The 21627-nt window shown below is 46.2% G+C and overlaps 2 protein-coding genes across 2 annotated transcripts; both read left to right on the top strand.

The window, feature by feature from the left end:
• Positions 1 to 2425: 2425 nt before the first annotated feature.
• LOC136129246 (HLA class II histocompatibility antigen, DM alpha chain) lies at positions 2426 to 6726 on the top strand. The gene is made up of 5 exons (XM_065885414.1): positions 2426 to 2513; positions 3717 to 4001; positions 5439 to 5717; positions 5943 to 6071; positions 6415 to 6726. The coding sequence occupies exons 1-5, from the start codon at positions 2426 to 2428 to the stop codon at positions 6417 to 6419; spliced, it is 786 nt and encodes a 261-aa protein (XP_065741486.1). The 3' UTR covers positions 6420 to 6726.
• Positions 6727 to 16540: 9814 nt separating this feature from the next.
• Positions 16541 to 21265, top strand: LOC136129605 (HLA class II histocompatibility antigen, DM beta chain). The gene is made up of 5 exons (XM_065885944.1): positions 16541 to 16616; positions 17462 to 17743; positions 18995 to 19279; positions 20708 to 20824; positions 21174 to 21265. Exons 1-5 carry the CDS (start codon positions 16562 to 16564, stop codon positions 21263 to 21265), a joined length of 831 nt encoding a protein of 276 aa, XP_065742016.1. The 5' UTR covers positions 16541 to 16561.
• Positions 21266 to 21627: the final 362 nt, after the last annotated feature.

Below are 21627 nucleotides of genomic sequence, written 5' to 3'. Positions count from 1 at the left end.
GCCTCCTATACTGTGTTCTGGACTGCTTGGCCATGTATTTTCCAGCCTTCCTGGACGGTTGGCTTCCTGTTAGATTCTCTCAGTAGGAGGTTTGGGTGGGAGATCAGATGGCAGGAGAAACCAAGAAGCTTCCTGCTTTAGTTTCTAAGAGAGTGGCAGCTCCTGGTACCAGCAGCAAGAATGGGTGATTCTGGACTCCAGCTTCCTGGGCAGAGGAAATACCTTCTCAGTGATCCAGCTTTGATGGAGATGGCGCCTCTTTGGTAGATCCAGAAGTGACTGTGATGGTGTCTCCTCCAGGACAACAGCAGGTGTAGACATGAATTCCAGCTCAGGGGCGAGAGCTGCTTCTGATTTCCAGGTTTTCCTCTGTCGTATTTGCACCTCCAGCCTCTCTCTTTTTCCCTCTTGCATGTCTTGCCTTTTTAAAAATACCTTTGTAACCAATCTCTATATTAAATCCCCTCAGTCTGAAATACCTAGAGTGATCATACCTTCCTGACTGGATCCTGGATGATACTGAATAACTGGTATGAGTTTGGGGTTTGAACCCAATCTGACCTGTGTCCTTGTGTCCCTTCCCCCTCCCTCTGCACAGTCTACGTGGGTGATCTTGTCCACTGCCTCTGCTTCAGCATTTGTGCAGATGACTCCCAAATTAAGGTTCTTCAGCCCACACCTGAGATCCATACCCGTCTACTTCATGCCTCCTGGTTACCCTGGCACCTCAAATTCAACACAAAACTGAACTTAATTCTCTGCTTCTATGACTTTCTTTTCTATTTCAACTCAGTCCATCATTGATCAGCCACCTAGGCTGGAGACCTTGCTGTTACCTCTCCTTGACCCCTCCACATCCAATTATCAGCCAAGCGCTTTAGATTCAACTTCCTAATTACATCAATATTTGATTCCCTCCATCTCCTCTGTACAAGACTTAATTCAAGCTCTTACCATGTCTCGCCTAAAGTATTGCTATGCTGCTACCAGAGGGCAGTGTGTATGTATGTGTGTGCAACTTTTAATTTTGTTGTCATATATATCACAAAGTCTATGTGTGGACTCTTGACCAGCAGTTTGGCCTCAGTTCTTTTCAAGCTCCAGACCATTATTGGAAGCATCAGAACGATTTTTCTAAAATGTTAAAAATGATTGTGTCACCCTTCGGTTTAAAGTCTCTATCATCTGTAAAATAAAAACCACCCTCCTTGGGACTTCCTTGGCGGTCCAGTGGTTAAGACTCTGCACTTTCACTGCAGGGGGCACGGGTTCTATCCCTGGTCAGGAAACTAAGATCTCGCATGCCGCCCGGCTTGGCAAAAAAACCCCCAAAAAACAAAAAACAAAAACACCCTCCTTGTGGCATAACAGAGCCTATGTGATCTGGCTCTTGCCTAAATTTCTAGCTCATCTTAAATCAGCTATACCCCAATCAAAATTTAAAAAATAAATAAAAAGTGAGTAATTCCTGAAAAAAAATTTTTTTCTAGCTCATCTTGACACCCCACCCCCACCCCCTGCCCCTTACCAAACAGGGAAACATGAGCAGCCTCCAAACATTCATGCCCAACTATACAGAGGTCTCCAAAGAAAGGAGCTCTGAAGGCCTTTGACCGTCACCCATTTGCCTACCCCTTGCCCTGGAAGGCTTTTCTTTTCTCTCCCATTCTGCTGGTCTGTTTTTTCTTCAAGACTCTTAGTAGCCTTCCTAATTACATCCCACCTATTTCTCCATCCTCATGAAATAAATACTGCCAAAACACACTTGGCATGGTCTTATTTGAATATGTTACATTGTATGTACTTATTTATTCAGTGACCACCCCCACTCCCTCCAACTTAGACTCTAAACTCTTTGAAAGCAGGAATATGCCTTATTCATCTTGGTATTTCTAGCCCTGGACCTAATGCTTGTTACATTTTCAGTCTATTTCTGCAGAAGGAAGAGAGCTAAAGCCTGAAGGAGAATAAATTTTGTGAGAAAGAGGAGGGGGCTTGGGAGGTAGAAGACAGGGTCTGAAGAGCCCTGGGGGGTTACCATGGGAAGATGAACTTACCCAGTTTATTATTCGGCCACAGGGCAGTGCTGCTCAGAAGAGTCCCTTAGTGGGGTTACAGGCTGAGGCTGACTGCCAGATACTAAAGAGGGATCCTCACCAGGAGGCAGACATTCCTCCACTGCCTCCCCAACCCATCTACAGCCCCTAGGCTGGCCTGGTAAAAGAGCCTAGTCCTAAGAAGGGTGCTCGCTCCTGGTCTCTCCCCAGCGACCGATGACGTCAAACCCTACACTTTCTGTGATTGGCTTAGCCAGAATGACAAGAGAAGTTATGGGAAGTGAGCTGGAGAAACATGATCTGGGAAGGAATCTGGGGACCTGGGTCAGCCGTCTGGTAGCTCCAAGCCCACTGGGAGGTGTGAAGATATGGATCATGAGCTGAGCCAGGGAGCTGCGCTGCTACGGCTGCTACCCCTTCTGTGGCTGCTGCCCCAGTCCTGGACTGCCCCTGAAGGTATGGCAGTACCTCCCCTTTACTTCCATCCTGACTGGGGTTGAACCTAGGGAGCCGGGGCATTTGAAAGCGGTGAAAGTGCTTTGTAAGTGGTGAAAGTATTATGAGAGAGTGGAAACGATAGCAGAATTGGGAAAGAGAGCTATACTATGGATGGATGGCAAACAATGCCAGAGGTGCTTTGTAGGTTTCATTGAAGACAATCTCTTGAAGCAGATTATTATCTCCACTTTCCAGATGAAGGAAATGAGACTCAGAGTTTAAGTAACTTGTGGAAGTTCACCCCGTTGGAAAGTGGTAGAGCAGGGATTTGAGCAAAACAAATGTTATTTCCACTGTTCCTACTTGGGAGTCTACTCTGCACTCTGTCATCAGTTCACCTTATGATTCTTGAAAAGTCTCTTAACTTTATTGGTCCTTAGTTCCTTCTTTGAAAAGAATGGGGCAGAATGGAAGAAGAATCTGGAAGACCCCTCTTACTCTATCATTCTGGGTATTGGGTTTTGAGTAGAAGATTTCCTCCTGGCTGGGGAGATTCCTGCCAGGAGCTTCAAAGAATTAGAGATTATTTCCTGCAGCTATGGTGCCATTCCCCCAGTCCTGTCTTTGCAAGGTCTGCAGGGTTGAGGGAGGGGAAGTTATTTTCAGAGAGGCCTGGTGCCAACGAAGCGGCTGAAAAGAAGCCTGGAGAGTGGTTTTTCAGTCTGCCATGTGTGTCTGGGGATGGGATGGGATGGGATGGGATGGGGCAGTGCCATCTATGGCTTAGGGAGGCCACCGCCATTCCTTCACATATCCACGTGAAGACTGGGAGCCCATCCAGGCCCTTCACAAGTCAATAGGATGGCTTCCCGGGGATCAGGCAAAGGTGGAGACCTTTGGGAGGATGTAACCCTATGCCAGGATGCATGGTTTGGTGAGCAGAATGCAGGTTTGATTTTAGCTGCCACTTACCTCTTTGGCTGGGTGCCTTTAGGCACAAAGATACAACCAACATTGTGATTCTGAATTACTTGTTACAACTTTAAACAGTTGGCCTTTTTATGGGCTGGGTAAGTTAGGCGAGATCCTGTAATTTCTTTTCTGCTCCCACTGGGAGGCAACCCACCTCTCCCCCCTCTACCTGAAGCAGGCCTTGCTGTTTTCTAAGCGAAAGAGGAGGTGGCTCCCACCTCCTTGGACACCACTCTGTCTCTTTTGCAGCTCCTACTCCAGGGTGGAGGGATGAGCTGCAAAACCACACGTTCCTGCACACAATGTACTGCCAGATCGGGAATCCCAACGTGGGGCTCTCCGAATCCTACAACGAGGACCAGCTTTTCTCCTTCGACTTCTCCCAGAATATCCGAGTGCCTCGCCTGCCTGAATTTGCTGACTGGGCTCACAAGTCTCGAGATACTTCCAACATTTTCTTTGACAAAGCATTCTGCCGGGCGATCGTCGAGGAAATTGGCCCAGAGCTTGAAGGGCAGATCCCAGTGTCTAGAGGTCAGGGGATATTTTGGGGGGTGGGCTGCCCTCTTAACCTCATGATACACTGAATTACTCCCCTTCTCACCAGCTCCCCATCTCTCCTGCTTTCTGGTTCTCTCCTTGGATATTGATTTTTCTACCACTCATGATCTGTACTCTGTTTTTGTTTTGGGGCAGAAGAAAAGTCCCTGGGATGTAGTAGGCATTCAAAACTGCGGAACTGAATGAATTCAACAGAGGCCAACAGACGCCTACTGAGTATTAGGGCTTGTGCTGCGATGCTCAGCAAGATGGAGGGGAGAATAGAAGCATCTGATGATGTGCCTACATTTTATTTTATTTTATTATTTTTTTTCCAAAAAATTTGAGTTTGTTAGGAAATGCTGATGGATCATAGTAGATGAAAGCCCCAGCTGAGGTAGTGAAGTGGTACTAAGTGCCTTGGTAAACTAGGCTTAACTACATAGGTTAATCAAGCTCTGTTAATGATTATTTATTTTATTATTCTACCATATTTGTTTGGGCATCATCATGTGTTTTTTTATTGAAGTATAGTTGATACACCATGCTGCGCCCGTCTCTGCGGCACAGCAAAGTGACCCAGCCATACACATACATACATTCCTTTATCCCAGGAAATTGGATGTAGTTCCCCGTGCCACACAGCAGGACCTTACTGTCCATCCATTCTAAACGTAATAGTTTGCAATCATAATGTGTTTTTAATGTGCATTTGCCAAGATTTAAACTACAATACCATATCAAAACTGAGTTGACATTAATTGGATGATGAGGTAAATTAAAAAAAAGTATGGATGTGATCAGGATGTCTTTCAAATATATCCAAACATATAGCTCCTTGAAACTACCCTTAAAATTAGTATTTTCAATTTTTTTTTACTGATTGGTTCTTTTTTTTTTTTTTGGTGGTGGTGGTGATCTTTATTTTCTTAAATTTAATTTTTATTTTATATTAGAATATAGTTGATTTACAATGTTGTGTTAGTTTCAGGGGCACAACAAAGTGATTCAGTTACACATATACATATGTCCGTTCTTTCTGAGATTCTTCTCCCGTATAGGTTATTACAGAGTATCAAGTAGGTTTCCCTGTGCTATACAGTAGGTCCCTGTTGATTATCGATCTTATATATAGTAGTGTGTATCTGTTCATCCCAAAGTCCTAATTAAAATGTGCCTGCATTTTAATGAGAAGACAGAGTGTGATCAGTTGCTGATGTGAGGTCCAGACAGGAAGTGCTGCAGGAAGTCAGGGTGGAGGGTCCAGAGTGGCCTGGCTCTGGTCCAGGTCTGGTTCTTGCCTAGACAAAGACCTCCCTCAGAGCCCTATCTCCCCCTCTCTCATGTCCCCTCCGTATGCCACATCCCCTCCACACACAGGGGTCCCATCTAAGTTAGTCGCTTCTTTCCCTCACCTCAGTACCCCCACAGGCCTCCCCATCGCTGAGGTGTTCACTCTGAAGCCCCTGGAGTTCGGCAAGCCCAACACACTGGTCTGTTTCATCAGCAACCTCTTCCCACCCACACTGACGGTGAACTGGCAGCATGATTCGGCCCCTGTGGAAGGAGCAAGGCCCACTTTTGTCTCAGCCGTCGATGGACTCACCTTCCAGGCCTTTTCTTACTTAAACTTCACACCAGCACCCTCTGATCTTTTCTCCTGCATCGTGACTCATGAGATTGACAGCTACACAGCAATCGCCTTTTGGGGTGAGACACTTCTCCATGGAAGCCTAGTTCCTTTGCGGGGCAGAAGGGGGTAGACCCACAGGAGGACTTCTTTCTCCACTGGGCCCTTGTTTAGTCTGTTCTCACTCTGAGCTGACCTCAATCTTCCATGCCTCAGTTTCTCCCTTGCCATTCCAGACACCCGTGTCATTCCCCTGGGGCTCCCCAACCAGGTCTCTGGGCTGACTGGCTCCCCTTTTGCTCTAGTGCCCCAGAATGTGCTGCCCTCCGATCTTCTGGAGAACGTGCTGTGCGGTGTAGCCTTTGGCCTGGGTGTGCTGGGCATCGTTGTTGGCTCAGTCCTCATCATCTACTTCCGAAAACCTTGCTCAGGTGGTATGTCAGGGCATCTGGAGAGGGCATGTGTGGGTGTGCCGGGACCGACCTGTGGCCCGGGGAGCGCATACAGTGGTCCTCAGGCCCTTGGTGGGGAGGCCTGTGTTGGGCACCGTGGGACATCCTCCTGGTTGAGGTCCCAAATACACACACCCAGTTCTAGGTCATGAGAATGGCTTTGCGTGGGAGAGGAGTGATGTGGGGGGCTGGAGGAAGGGTGCTTGGAGATGATTTGGAGAGAAGGAGAGATCAACTTCTATAGGGTGTGTTGCAGGCCGGAAAGGGCCTTTGGGGACGATGAGGATCCCCCTGATGGCTTTCCTCCATCCTTCTCTCTCCTCAGACTGACTCTTCCTGACCAGAGTCTGAGGCCAACAGCTGCAGCCATCCAAGCAAGAGGTGTTCAAGTTTCTCACATCCTACCCAGGATCTCTCCTTCTCAGAGCAGGAGGCCCTGGGCCTTCCGTCTGTGTGTGTGGGTGTGTGTGTGTGTGTGTGTGTGTGTGTGTGGTGTGTGGTGTGTGTGTGTGTGTGTACAGGTTTCTCAGCTGGGGGCTCTGCTGTCCCTGGGCTTTTGCATCCAGGGGAACCCAGAGTGGCTTTCCTATCACGACCACATCACTACCATGTCAAAGCAATAAATCTCATTTCTTAATATCAGTGTGGCTTCTTTTTTCACTCATGATATTTATTTCTGGATATTTTAACTTGAGTAAGTTGTCATGTCAAATTCAACAAGCCTTAACCTGACACGTCTGCCCTCCTTAGGGAGAGAAATGGGAAAACCCCTAATTCCTCAGCTGATTCCCGTTCCCTGGTCTCAGTACAGCACGATGGCTTTTACTCCTATCAGTTTGTGCAAAATATGTGAGCAATGAAGGCAGAGCCACTTTCTGATAATCTGCTCACAGAATGGTGGAGGAAGCTGCTTGCAGGTTTTTTTGGATCTTTTTTGCAATTTACTGTTTGTGGAAATGTTTATGCCTAGTATAGGCTGCCTTGAGGAATATATAACTGCCTTCAACCTACATCATAGCTGAGAAAACAAGAGCTCATAATGGAAAAATAAGCCTTCAGATGCTATTCTAACTCAGTCATTCCGGTTTTGTGAAAAGAGTAAAATCCAAAGTTCTTGAAATGAAGCGTGAACAGCCTGGAAGGGCCCAGAATTCATGTGTCCTTTCAGACGATCTGTTTGTTGGCCTGAGTGGACCGTCCAAGGAGAGCTGTGATGATGCTGTCTTGGATGGATGGTGGGGGCAGGGGGCACATGTCTACTAGTGGTAATTTCCTTTGCATGTGCTTTGTTTCTTGCTTTTCTTGGTGTTTGGGAGTTGCTTTGGAGGAGGGGGTGGCATTAAGGTGAAGAGTGAAATTATTTTGGTATTGGTGCAAGAGTCTCTGTTCTTTGCATCGTATCAGAATCTAATCTAAGGGAAAATATCCACTTCTTCCCAGGAATTGGCATCTCCTCTGAACCATCTCATTTCTAAGAGCAGCATATGTGCTGGCTAAGAGTGCAGAGTCCAGGGCTTCCCTGGTGGCGCAGTGGTTGAGAATCCGCCTGCCAACGCAGGGGACACAGGTTCAATCCCTTGTCCGGGAAGATCCCGCGTGCTGCGGAGCAACTAAGCCCGTGCACCACAATTACTGAGCCTGTGCTCTAGAGCCAGCGAGCCACAACTACTGAGTCAGTGAGCCACAACTACTGAGCCCACATGACACAACTACTGAAGCCCACATGCCTAGAGCCCGTGCTCTGCAACAAGAGAAGCCACAACAATGAGAAGCCCACTCACCGCAACGAAGACCCAATGCAGCCAAAAATAAATAAATAAATTTATAGAAAAAAGAGTGTGGAGTCCAGAACCAAACCGCTGGGAATTCAATCGTGACTGTCAAATTTTAGCTGTGTGCCCTTGGGCGAGTTACTTAACCTTTCTGTGTCTTGGTACCATTTTCTGTAAAAGGATGATGATAACAATGGTGCCCACCTTAATAAGGTTGTTGTGAGGCTTAAATAAATTAACATCTTGTAGAATGCTTAGAACAGCGTTTGGCATGTAGAAAAGGTGCTCATAACTTAGCAAGGATTTTCACTGGGGAATTTAGCAGCATCATTAACTTCTTTTCTGGAAACTACTTTGAATCTACCTTCAAGTATTGTATGTTCTCCCTTTGAGATGTTTTTCTTTTCTTTTCACTTTACCATTCTACATCTGTCCCATTGCTTTCTAGTTCTTCCTGATTTCTCTCTCTCCATTTTCCAACTTATCCAGAAACTTCCTGCCAGTCAAGCCTTAAAATTGCTTTAATTTATTTATTCGTTGCCCTGCACAGCTTGTGGGATCTTATTTCCCCAACAAGGGATTAAACCCAGGCATTCAGCAGTGAAAGCGTGGAGTCCTAACCACTGGGACCACCAGGGAAGTCTCAAAACTGCTTTTATTATGCTGTGTGACCTTAGACAAGTCACACCCCGTCTCTGGGCCTCAAACTCCTCATCTGTAAAATGATGGGCTTAGGTTAGATGCTCTCTATCAAGCATTCTATAATACTGTCACTTATAATACTCAACAAGCCTTCCAGACCCTCTCTTGTCTGGTGTCCCCCCTTTAATAAAAAAAAAATAGTGCCTCCTCTTCCATGAATCTGTTCCTAATACTCCAGCCCTGACTGACCTTGACTGAACTCGGAATTCCAAGACTTGGCACACTCAACCCAGACCTTGCTCTCAGTGCTATGCTGCCTTGGTTTATGTGTTAGTTATTTTTTTCATACAACTATTTTGTAATTTCAGTGATTCAAGGATCATAAACAGTTTACACTCCCACCAACAGAGCAAGGTAGTTCTCACTTTCCTTTATTGTCACTAACACTTGAAATTATTTGACTTTCAAATGTTGGCGATACAGTGGGTGTCAAGTGGTCTCAAGTTGTTGTGTTTTCTTTAATTTAAAAAAATTTTTAAATTTTAATTTTTTAAGCAGATATTAATTTTAATTTATTAATTTATTTATTTATGGCTGTGTTGGGTCTTCGTTTCTGTGTGAGGGCTTTCTCCAGTTGCGGCAAGCGGGGGCCACTCTTCATCGCGGTGCGCGGGCCTCTCACTATCGTGGCCTCTCTTGTTGCAAGCACAGGCTCCAGACGCTCAGGCTCAGTAGTTGTGGCTCACGGGCCCAGTTGCTCCGCGGCACGTGGGATCTTCCCAGACCAGGGCTCGAACCCGTGTCCCCTGCACCGGCAGGCAGATTCCCAACCACTGTGCCACCAGGGAAGCCCCCCAATTTTTATTTTTTAACATCTTTATTGGAGTATAATTGCTTTACAATGGTGTGGTAGTTTCTGCTTTATAACAAAGTGAATCAGCTATACATATACATATATCCCCATATCTCCTCCCTCTTGTGTCTCCCTCCCACCCTCCTTATCCCACCCCTCTGGGTGGTCACAAAGCACGGAGCTGATCTCCCTGTGCTATGCAGCTGCTTCCCACTAGCTATCTATTTTACATTTGGTAGCATATATAAATCCATGCCACTCTCTCACTTCATCCCAGCTTACCCTTCCCCCTCCCCATAGGGGCAGGACAGGAATAAAGATGCAGATGTTGAGAATGGACTTAACTTGCCTTTCTCTCCTCGCTAGTGAGGCTGGACATCATCTTATAGGTTTATCTCTCTGTGAATTGCTGATTCATATCTTTTATCTATCGTAAATATGGCTTTTTCTTGTGAATGTACGGGGGTTTCTGAAATATTTTATATAGCAATCCTATGTCAGTATAAAAACTGCAAGTGCCTTCTTCCACTTTGCTGCTCAACAAATTTGTATACGGTTCTCTCCCCAAATAGAATGATTTCATTTTGACAGTCAAAACCCATATGGTTTGTGTTTTCATAACCTTAAGAAATCCTTTCGAACCCCAAGGCAGTAACGTTACAATTTTTGCTGGAACATAAAGTGATAAGGGGAGTCTCCATTTTCTCAATGAGAATATTTTAAAAGATTTTTGACCAAGTTCAAAATTTAAAGTTTTAGGTGTATAGAAGTTATAGGAAAACAGTCAAATGTTTGCTAACTGCCTTTATTTAGTTACTAACTCACAAATTTAAAATCACATATTTTATAACATAATATTTTAATGTAGGCATATTGTTGTTTCCACTTCTCGCATTTCATAAAACAATTTTTATTCTAATTCTCGTGTGTTTATTTGTGATTATGCTAATGGCTTCTAAATTCTTTGATTTATTTAAAAAATAAACCCATTAATGTAAACTAAAAAACCCACCAAAACCAGTTTGTTCATTTCTCCTACCTGCCCACCCCTCCCTGGCAGTCTCTGGCAACCACGAAACTGTTCTGTTCTCTGTTTCTATAAGCTTGGTTGTTTTTTCGTTTGCGTTTGCTTGTTTGTTTGTTTATAAATTTATTTATTTAATTTTGACTGCATTGGGTCTTCATTGCTGCATGTGGGCTTTCTCTAGTTGCGGCGAGTGGGGGCTACTCTTCGTTGAGGTACGTGGGCTTCTCACAGTGGTGGCTTCTCTCGTTGTGGAGCACAGGCTCTAGGCGCGCGGGCTTCAGTAGTTGTGGCATACGGGCTCAGTAGTTGTGGCTCGCGGGCTCTAGAGCACAGGCTCAACAGTTGTGGCGCACAGGCTTAGTTGCTCCGCGGCATGTGGGATCTTCCCGGACCAGGACTTAGACCAGTGTCCCCTGTGTTGGCAGGCGGATTCTTAACCACCGTGCCACCAGGGGAAGTCCCCGTTTGTTTGTTTGTTTTAGATTCCACATATAAGAGGGATCATACAGTATTTTTCTTTCTCTGACTTATTTCACTTCCCATAATGCCCTCGAGGTCCATCCATGTTTTTGCAAATGGCAAGATTTCATTCTTTTTTATGGCTGAATAATATTCCATTGTATGTATACACCACAATTTCTTTATGCACTGATGGATAATTAGATTGTTTCCATATTTATAGAGATATTATTATACTATAGAAATATAGCAAATAATGCTTCAGTGAAAATGGGGTGCATGTATCTTTTTGAGTTAGTGTTTTTGTTTTCTTTGGATAAATACCCAGAAGTGGAATTGCTAGATCACACAATAGTTCTATTTTTAATTTTTTGAAGAACCTTCATACTGTTGGTGAATCCTTATGCAATGTTGGTAGGAATGTAAATTGGTGCAGCTACTGTGGAAGACGGTATGGAGGTTTCTCATGTATTTATTAACTGAAATCATTTTAGGATAATGTATCTTCTCCAAACAGCTTTGAGAGAGTGGCCATAACTTGGAAAGGAAAAAACTTAAGGGCTTATATAGAAGGTAATTCTCTCTTTTCTGATGAATAATTTTAGGTAAAAAAGCTTTGCCTTATATCTGGCCATATATGATATTTCACTGTGCTTTCTCCTATTAGAGTTATTGTTTTCCTTTCCCAGTTAGATCTTTATTGATCTGGAGTTTTTCCATATGGTATGAGTATGGTTACAACTTTCTTTTTCTCCAAACACTAAATTGATTTTAATGCCATGTATCAAATATTTGATTTATTCCCAGGAATTTTATGCCAAATTCCCCCATATTCATGGATTTGTCTCTGGATTATTCAGTTCAGTTGGCTTGTCAGTTCTTGTGTCCACTTAATCATGTTTAAATTATTAGGGCTTTTTTTGTGTTTTAATATTTGGTAGGGCTCGTTTCCATTTCTTTGCCACCTCACCTCCCAGAAAACCACATTTTGCTCTTCTTTATCAAAATTGTCTAAGATTCTTACGGACTTTACTATCATGTACATTATAGAATCAGCTTGTCAAGTTCTCCCCAAATTCTGCTATGATGTTGGTTAGAGCTATGGGGGAAAACTGACTTCTTCATTATGTGGGGATGCCTCAGCCATGCATATGGTATGTCTCTTCACTTCTTAAGGTCTTCATTTATGCGCTTTAATATAAAGTTTCCTTTTTTTTTCCTAGAAAGTTTTTATACTTTTGTATGTTAATTTCTAAATATATTTGGTTTAAAATTCCTATTATAAACGGTTGGCCATTTTCAATTAGTTTCTAATTGATTATTAAGATATTATTATACTATAGAATTTAGAATCAAGTCATGGCGCTATTACTTAGTATCTGGGTAAAGCTGGGCAGTCACTAACCTCCCTCTGCCTCCATTTTCTCATAGTTAAAATGCGGAGGTAATAACATGATTCAAGAGTTGTGGTGGCAAATCGGGTAAAATATCTGCTAGTAGTTCAAGTAATCTGGCTGCAGGATGGAAGGAGGTTGAACTAGTTACAGCAACTGTAGCTCAAAGGTCAGGGTCTAGAGCAGTGAATCCTAACAGAGAAGGAGAGCGAGGAGGGGAGAGGTGGGAGGTGGGTGGGCGTGAAGTTGGACAGACTGGGAAGTCATGTAATCCTGATAGGATGCAGAAGTGTGAAAAGACATTGAAGGAAGTCACGAGTGTGGTCTCAGGCTCTTGGTTTTCAATTACAAGTGATGGACAAGTTGAACAATTTTTGAGTTTATAAAATGCAGGCTTGAGTTAAAACCATCTGTCCAGGACTTCCCTGGTGGTGCAGTGGTTAAGAATCCGCCTGCCAACTCAGGGGACACGGGTTCGAGCCCTGGTCCGGGAAGATCCCACATGCCTCGGAGCAACTAAGCCTGTGCGCCACAGATTCTGAGGCTGCACTCTAGAGCCCATGAGCCACAACTACTGAGCTCACATGCTGCAACTACTGGAGCCTGTGTGCTGCAACTACTGAAGCCCGTGTGCCTAGAGCCCGTGCTCCACAAAAAGGAGAAGCCCCTGCAATGAGAAGCCCGCGCACCGCAACAAAGAGTAGGCCCCACTCGTCGCAACTAGAGAAAGCCCATGCGCAGCAATGAAGACCCAACGCAGCCAAAAATAAATAAATTTATATATTAAAAAAACCACACTATCTGTCCAGAAGAGGAACCTGTGAACGTACAGGGAGGGATGTTAGGAAGGACCTAGAAGAGATTTTTTATTATGGCCATACTCTCGAAAAAGCATAAGACCACATTTCTGACTTCTTTCAAGGTGCCAATGATGTCATTGCAGTTCGTTTTTGTTTCTGTCAGTCCAGGTAGCTGCTAGACCCCCAACAGCACCTTATAACATTGCCCAGACCATGTGGTTATATGCCAAGACCGGGATGCCAACTGCCTTCCTCTTCTCCGACACGAATCCAGCCCACTTCCAGGCCCCCGCAATGGAGAGGACTTCCTGTCCACCAAACACACACAATGTCTTCTCTTTTCCCTTTTAAGTCCACTGGCCTGATTGCTGACTTGCATTAACATAAACTCTTCTCTCTCTAGATGTTTCTTCTCACTCCCCAACCAAGCTGTAAGTGAATGACGTGGGAGCGGAGCCCACATCTCTTAGCTCTTGGGAGTCCCTGTAATGCTTTGCAGGTAAACACCATGGTCAGTCCATTTCTGGCCTATGGTGGCCAGCTTAGCAGAAGAGGCAGCAGGCAAGGAGGGGATTCACTCTTTGGGCCCTTGTGTAGTGGCCGTAAAAGAGGGACAGCATATGGGCAGCTGCCTGGGGTTCCCCGACTTCAGTCCTGGGTGTTACATAAATAGTTATCCAATCACCAACAATGCACAGGACAGTTGAAATATTCTTTGGGGTTGACTAGAGGTGGGGGACAGAGCTATGTCTGTAACAACAACAGCAACAAAAAAAGTAGGGTTAGGAGGAAGAGGGGAAGGAAGAAACCACTTCGCTGAGCACAGGTCTCTGGGTTTTTCTGTCCAGCTTGATTCTAAAAAGCACCCTCAGTCTTCTCATTAGTAGAGAAGTGAAATTGTCTACATTTCCTGCAGCTGCCTATGGAAGGTTTCACATCTCCTTTGGCTGCCCAAGCAGAGAGCCAGACATGAGAGGGAGCTTCCCGAGCCTCAGGGAGCTGGCAGAGGGCCACACAGGCCCTCCTGTGTGGAAAGCATTCCTGTGCCAGGCGGGCTTTGGGGACCTTGAAAAGGATCCCAAGACCTGGTTCCTGAGGTTAGGTTCACTGCCTACCTGGAGGGAGGAGGAGAGACGTAACGGGGGGCAGTGAGCATGTGTGTAGGAGAATACGCAGTTTTGAGACTGTCGAAAGAAAAATTGGAAGAGACACGAGTTCTAAGAGCAGGAGGAACTCTGAGCATCGGAAAGATAAGACTCAGAAGGATTGGGGTGGCTTTTCCCTTTTTCCTTTTCTCAGCGGAGGCCTCCATGAGTTACCTTTACTTGGGTAATCTCAGTCCCAGGATGTAGTGAGTGTGTGGGCACACTCAAGTGTGTGTGTGTTTGTGTGTGTACCTCGAGACCTTGGGTGTGAATCTTTGGACCTGTTTTCCAAACTGTAAAATGAGGATCATTAACAGGTCTTTTTTTTTTTTTTTTTTTTTGCGGTACGCGGGCCTCTCACTGTTGGGGCCTCTCCCGTTGCGGAGCACAGGCTCTGGACGCGCAGGCTCAGCGGCCATGGCTCACGGGCCCAGCCGCTCCGCGGCATGTGGGACCTTCCCAGACCGGGGCACGAACCCGTGTCCCCTGCATCGGCCGGCGGACTCTCAACCACTGCACCAGCAGGGAAGCCCAACAGGTCTTTTAAAATTAAATGAGATAGCATGTAAAGGATTGACTTAGCATAGTATCTGTCACAAAGTAGAAGCTTAACAAATTTTGCACTCCCCCTCCTCAATTTTCTGCCCATTCAACACCCTTAATGGTTCATTAGAGAAGTTCAAGTGTAGCGGTATAACCCAGGTGGGGCTGAGTGTATGGGTGGTGGTGGGGGGACGTGGGCAGAGCTTCAGTGAAGCTCAACTAGTTACACAAAACAACTCTTTTGTTCCTGATATTCATGTATGTTTTCATCTTGGGGGTAATCTTCCCCCTCTTCCTTTTTTCTTCATAAATATCAGATTCTCTGGGGGTCAGGGACTTGGAAGGAGGACAGGTAAATGTGGTGTCAAGGGCTTCCCTCCTAAGTCCTCTTTTATTTAGCTCACTATCAAGTCAAATTCAAGAGCTTTCAGAAAGCAAGGTGAAACTTGCTTGGACTTCCCTGGTGGTGCAGCAGTTAAGACTCCATGCCCCCAGTGCAGGGGGCCCGGGTTCGATCCTTGATCAGGGAAATAGATCCTGAATGCCGCAACTAAAAATATCCCACATGTGGCAACAAAGATCCCATGTGCTGCAACTAAGACCTTGCGCAGCTAAAAAAATAAACAAATATTTTTTAAAAAGAAAGCAAGGTGAGGAGAGGCAGCCATGAAGCCTAGTGGGGAGCACAGAGAAAACAATTTAGGGTTTTACATTTTTAATGGGAAAATCTATCAATCATATAGTTCACAATGAGAATGAATTGCTATTTAAAATTTGTCTTTTCCTGGGGAAGAAAAGTAGGGATGTTTTATCTCATTTTTCTAGTGGCTTCATAATGTGGGGACCTGCCTCAGGACAGATGGGACCTGTGGGGGAAACACATAGGGGAGTTTTGAGTTTGGGGGAGACAAGTGAGCTTTAGGCATTGGCCCATCACCAGCTAATTATCAAGGGGGTTAAGTGGTATTGCCCTGCGGTCTGCTCTGAGATGGTTCAGAGGGTAGGGGGTTCGGGTTTCTGGCTTAGGAAAGCAGAAAGGAGAAAATGAAGCTTATCTGGGCTAGGACAGATGAAGCAATGGAAGCCCGGGGAGGGATTTTTCAGGGCTGTGGCTCTGATCTCTTAGGAACTGCTTCTTTTCTGCAGTCTTGCTTTGAGGCCAGCTAACTGCACTCTCCCTACATCTCCTTCCTTAGCAGCCCTGCCTCTACCACATGCCCCAGAAGGGCCCCTTGTCCGCCTATTTCCTGGGTGACAGGACAGACCAAGGAATATGTAATCAAGGGATAAATTCCCGAGTAACTTCCCTTAAAGGAGAAAGAGAGGTTACCTAGTCCCCAGTCTTTGAGGAGGACCTTGAGCGGAAACAGTTAAACCAGTGGGCAGTCCAGGCTGCATACATCTTGGGAATATTGGGTTTATTCTCTCCACTGAGCTAGGGAAATCCACCTACAGACTGTTCTTTAGGAGAGTTAAGAGACCAGTTGTTAAAAGCCCAGGGCAGGGTGAGATTTACCTAGTAACTGATGATGCTGAGCGGAGGCGCTCAGCGATTTGTCTCTACACTTGTCCCCGCCTACCTAGCCAATCTGACAGTTCTCAGTTTGGGACACTGAGTTAGATGATCAGGTAAGGAACGGGTATAGTATCTAGGGGCTTGGTAGCTCCAAATCGCTCATTTAGAGAGCATCGAGGGGGCTCCGGCAATAACCATATTCCCACTCAGTGTCTGGAGATCATCTACCCAGGCTAGGACTTCTCGGGCAGGCAAGGACCCAGGGCCCCTGGAAGAGCTGGTCCAGGGGACAGGATTCCCCGTGTCTCCCCCGAGGAGAGCATGACTGCCCTCCTGCCGCTGCTGCTGGGCCTCAGCCTGGGCTGCACCGGAGCAGGTAAGGACCCTCCCTTCCTCTGCTCCCTTTGGGTAGGGTGTTCAGTTTTGTTATTGGATTCGGATACCCCAAACTAGTCTGTCTCCCTATTACATACTCCCATAGCACTTTGTACTGTACCTTTGTGGCAATTTTTTAAATTAATTTTTTTTATTGAAGTTTAGTTGATTTACAATGTTGTGTTAATTTCTGCTGTACAGCAAAGTGACTCAGTTATACACATGTATACGTTCTTTTTAAATATTCTTTTCCATTATGGTTTATCCCAGGCTATTGACTATAGTTCCCTGTGCTACACAGTAGGACCTTGTTGTTTTTCTGTGTAGCAATTTTAACGTCATTAAGCTGTATAATTATTCGTGTAATAGACATTTCCTGTTGGAAGGTAGGCAAAGACGATATCTGCCCTGTTGAATGCTGCATCCCCAGCTCCTAGCACGGTGCCTAGCACACAGCGAGTGCTTCAGAAATACATGTGGCACGAATATTTAATAATGTGCCCAGCACAGAACAAGGCTGACTCTTTCCTTTGACCCCTTTTCTCACTCGATCACTGGCCTTACTGAAGGTCTTATCCTGGGTAAATTGTTGTGTTTAAACACGCAAATAATTTTGGGCTACTTGTGTCCCCATGCTTAGTCTCACATAAAGAGGAAACGGGATCTAGAAACTTCTCTGCTAGGACCATCTATGCCCTTAATCGGGACTCTCAGAGACTCTGGTCCATGAGCTTGGTCAGCAGATGCTGCCTCAGTCGGGAAACCTGTGCCCCACTCACCAGGTGTAACTGAGGCTTGGGCTCCTGCAGAGGACTCTGACCTATCCCCCTTCTCTGGCTCCTGCAGGAGGCTTTGTGGCCCACGTGGAAAGCACCTGTCTGCTGGATGACAATGGGACTCCAAAAGGGTTCACATATTGTATCTCCTTCAACAAGGATTTGCTGACCTGCTGGGATCCCCTGCAGGCCAGTATGGTCCCTTGTGAATTTGGGGTACTGAACGGCTTGGCCAAATACCTCTCAGATTACCTCAACCATAAGGAAAACCTGATCCAACGCTTATCCAACGGGTTGCAGGACTGTGCCACACACACCCAGCCCTTCTGGAGATCTCTGACCCACAGGACACGTAAGGCGAGAAGGGAGCAGAGGGATGGTTAGGAAGCACAGTTAGGAGAGGGGAGGCCAAGAAGGGTCCCTCACCGGCAAGGGGTTTGAGCTGTGGGCAGGAAAGAAGCAGAAAATCGGAGGACCTGGGATGTAAAAAGAGGGAGGGTTGACCCTTACGAGGACACAAGGTGGTTGACAGGGGTAGGGCAGGAATGAAAAAGGGGAGGTGATGTTTGAGCCAGTGAGGAGCTATCGTGGGGAGAGTAAGCTAGTTTTCCTTCAATTTAGAGCATCTCAGGAGGCAGATCCAAGTTCAACCAGGGGTTGAACTGTCAGAATTACCAGAATGGCTTTTTCCAAAATGCTCACGCCACTGTAGCCCAGGTTCTGGTGTCCCGGGTCTGAGACAGGCCCAGGCATGGGAATATTTGGAAAACCTCCCAGGGAATTCTGATGCAAACTCTCTCACCCTTAATCACTTGCATTGAGAAAGACTTGAGATTTTTAAAAGAAAACTTGAAGCTCTCTATCGTACAGAGTACTGTGTCTTAAGATGTGATTTCTCAGAATCGCCTGGGGAGGGTGCTTGTTAAAAACACAAGCCCTTGAGAGCCACTACAGATGTGTTGGATGAAAATATCCAGGGATGCAGGCTTGGGAATCTGCAACTTCACACAATATCTTGGATTTTTATTGAATATTTTGTTTGAAAAACACCCAAGCAAGCGGAAGGGTCACGTAGAAAAGTAAACTATTAAAAGATGGCAACATGAATGATCTCATGAATTAGATTCCCTTGTCCAAATTTAGGAGAGTTAGTCCTGAGTTAGTCTTGTTTCCTTAAACTATTCAAGGAAAACAAAAAGGCTTTCTTTGTCAAGTCAATGTGTTCAATGAGATTTGAGGACAAGGGTGTTTTCCTACTTTTGCAAACACCCCACTATAACTCTGGATGACAATTCACTTATGCACTTGAAATTAATACAATGACTTCTGAAACAGCCTGCAGTTCAGCCCTGGCTTCTACTTATTGTAAACGAATATAATTTTGGAGGAAAAAGGAAGGAGCAGTGATGAAATGAGAGCCAAGAAAGAGTGAAGCAGGAGTACATTCTAACTCCTCATTTTCAAAGGGATGTGTATGGGAATGAGGTGGCGGTTGGGAAGGTCGCTGGGCAAAATCCAGGAAGAATTCAAGTAGGAAGAAACTAGGTTGGAGGAAAAGCCAGAATGTTGCCCTCCTTCGTGACTCTTTTTTCCTCCTCTGCAGGACCGCCATCTGTGCAAGTAGTTAAAACCACTCCTTTTAACACGAGGGAGACTGTGATGCTGGCCTGCTACGTGTGGGGCTTCTATCCAGCTGATGTGACCATCATGTGGAGGAAGAACGGGCAGCTGGTCCTCCCTCACGGCAGCGCCCATAAGACCGTCCAGCCCAACGGAGACTGGACATACCAGACCGTCTCCCATTTGGCCATAACCCCCTCTTTTGGGGACACCTACACCTGCGTGGTAGAGCACATTAGCACTCTTGAACCCATCCTTCAGGACTGGAGTAAGTGTGGGGCAGGTGGGAGGAATTAGCGTTAAAGCAGAGAGCTACTGTCATTCCCTAGCGGTCAAGTTAGGACTCCGCGCTTCCCCTGCGGGGGACACGGGTTCCATCCCTGGTTGGGAAACTGAGATCCTACATGCTGTGCAGCGTGGCCAAAAAAAAAAAAAAAAAAAAAGGGAGAGAGCTACTTCAGGTGGGTGGTTGTAAAAAGAACACCAATATTTTGGCAGAGGGAATGGGATGTAGAGGGGTCCTCCACGGTGCAGGGGAGAGAGGGAGATGCTCAGAAAGAGTGAGTCTGGAGGAACTTACGGAGGCTTCACGACCAGAGATGGGGCCAGGGGATACAGACACGGAAAGAGTTAGTTATTGTTGGACTTCCCTGGCGGTCCAGTGGTTAAGACTCCGAGCTTGCAGTGCAGGAGTCACGGGGTTCGATCCCTGGTCGGGGAAGATCCTGCATGCATGACAAGAGTTACTGTTGCTGTTGCTATGGTGCTGTGGTTGGTGTTATGTGCTTGTCTGATGGTGGGAGGGGAGCCTGACTGTCCTGAAAAGAGGATGTCGGTTTGGTAACCATATTTTCAGAAGCCCAAATTGTGATGCAATATTCTAGGATTCTCGGATTTCCGCTATTCTGTTATCAGGTCAGGAATGGGAGTTGGAGAAATAAAGAAGGTCACGGAAGAAAGGGGACTCTCTCGGTCTGGGGGCCGTACTGAATTGGGGCTGCTGTATCAGGGAGGAAGAAGCCAGGGCTGGCAGACACTTTGGTGTACACGCTTGGAGGCTACTGCATAAAGCCAGTCACCATTGTTTGAACCCCGGGATTGGAAGCAGTTAAAGGAAAGGAATCCGGGTGGGGGACAGGATTCAGACTAGGGCCAGCTCCAGGAAGTGAGGGCTGTGGAGGGGGGTGGAGACAGGTTCTGGAAGGACCCAAATCTGGAAGTGGGCAGGTAGGAGACACATAAGTACTTGGATAACTCATGGAATGAAACCTTGGGAAGTTAGGAAAGGCGGAAAGACAATTTCATAGGAAAATGCTCAGATAGAGTGGTCAAGGGAGAAAGTATTGTCACCACAGGCAAATGGAGAGAGGGAGGGGGAACGCTGTATTCCTCAGCAAGGGTGCCATTGGGGTGAAGGAAGAATACAGGATGCCTTGAGAGACCCCACCATCTTAGAGAGGATCTGGAAGCGGGGGTACTAACTCAGGGAGAGCGGCTCCCCAGGGAACCACAGGAGTAGAGACTCACAGGATGGGGGTTTTGAGGAAAGGCCACTTCCTTAGGCCTGGATTGGTATGAGCTAGACCCTTGGGGTCCGGATATAGCACCTTTGAACCTGAGCTGGAAGTCGCAGTAAATCAAATTGCTCTGGGAATGAGCAAGAGAAATTGATTCTAGTAAGTTTCTACTTCTGCAGCTCCTGGGCTGTCGCCAGTGCAGACAGTGAAGGTTTTCACATGTGCTGTGACTCTGGGCCTGGGCCTCGTCATCTTCTCTCTTGGTTTGATCAGCTGGCGGAGAGCTGCCTACTCCGGTGAGTGACCCTCCTGAACTCTCAATCCCAACCTCTGCTCACTTTAAAAAATTAAAAAAAGGAAAATTTATTTGGCTTTGTTGGGTCTTAGTTCCGGCATGGGGGATCTTTAGTTGCAGCATGCGGACTCTTAGTCGCAGCATGCAGTCTCTAGTTCCCTGGCCAGGGATTGAACCCGGGCCCCCTGCATTGGGAGCACAGAGTCTTAACCACTGGACCACCAGGCAAGTCCCTCTGTTCACTTTCTCTTTGTGACTGGTTCTCCCATGGCTACCCCATTGGCTGTGAATAATACCAGAGACTTTTATCCACCAAGACTGTCCTCCACTCAAATATTTTCTTCTCCTAGGCTACGTTTTCCTCCCAGGGTCCAATTATCCAGAAGGTAACGTGTCTGTTGGTCTGTCTGCCTGCTGGTCCTTTGGAGCGGGTGAAAGTTAGAGGGAGTCACCGTTGGGTTCAGCTAATGGTGCTATTTGGAGCAGGGGTGAGCTTCCACCAGGCTCGGGCTGACAATGTGATTGAAGCTGCCGTTGCTGGGATCAGGAACAGAAGGGGGGAGCACCTACCCCCTTCTCTTCTACCCAACGGAGTGTCTGAAGGTGGCTCCTTAGTGTTTGGTGATCTAGAATTTTCCATATCACTGTATTAAAGGCTCTGGCATGGATGGTTATAGGGACAAATGATGGGGTCAAGTTGGTTTGGAGCTTTATTACCTTGTTTTCATTTCTTCTGCAGGTCAGCACATTTCCTAGAGGCAGAATCCTACAAGTTCTTCTCCACGTGAGGAGATTCAAACTCTT

This window comes from Phocoena phocoena, chromosome 10, assembly GCF_963924675.1.
Source record: "Phocoena phocoena chromosome 10, mPhoPho1.1, whole genome shotgun sequence".
NCBI classification, from domain to species: domain Eukaryota; kingdom Metazoa; phylum Chordata; class Mammalia; order Artiodactyla; family Phocoenidae; genus Phocoena; species Phocoena phocoena.
Note: the sequence above shows the minus strand (reverse complement) of the source record. Positions and strands in the feature narration are given on the sequence as shown.

What these genes read in the sequence shown, in the direction of transcription:
- LOC136129246 (XM_065885414.1), top strand. Translation starts at nt 2,426, where the DNA reads ATGGATCATGAGCTGAGCCAGGGAGCTGCGCTGCTACGGCTGCTACCC. An exon ending in GTCCTGGACTGCCCCTGAAG is followed by an intron (nt 2,514 to 3,716) that starts GTATGGCAGTAC and finishes TCTCTTTTGCAG; the next exon opens with CTCCTACTCCAGGGTGGAGG. An exon ending in GCAGATCCCAGTGTCTAGAG is followed by an intron (nt 4,002 to 5,438) that starts GTCAGGGGATAT and finishes GTACCCCCACAG; the next exon opens with GCCTCCCCATCGCTGAGGTG.
- LOC136129605 (XM_065885944.1), top strand. Translation starts at nt 16,562, where the DNA reads ATGACTGCCCTCCTGCCGCTGCTGCTGGGCCTCAGCCTGGGCTGCACC. An exon ending in CCTGGGCTGCACCGGAGCAG is followed by an intron (nt 16,617 to 17,461) that starts GTAAGGACCCTC and finishes TGGCTCCTGCAG; the next exon opens with GAGGCTTTGTGGCCCACGTG. An exon ending in GCGGAGAGCTGCCTACTCCG is followed by an intron (nt 20,825 to 21,173) that starts GTGAGTGACCCT and finishes TTCTTCTCCTAG; the next exon opens with GCTACGTTTTCCTCCCAGGG.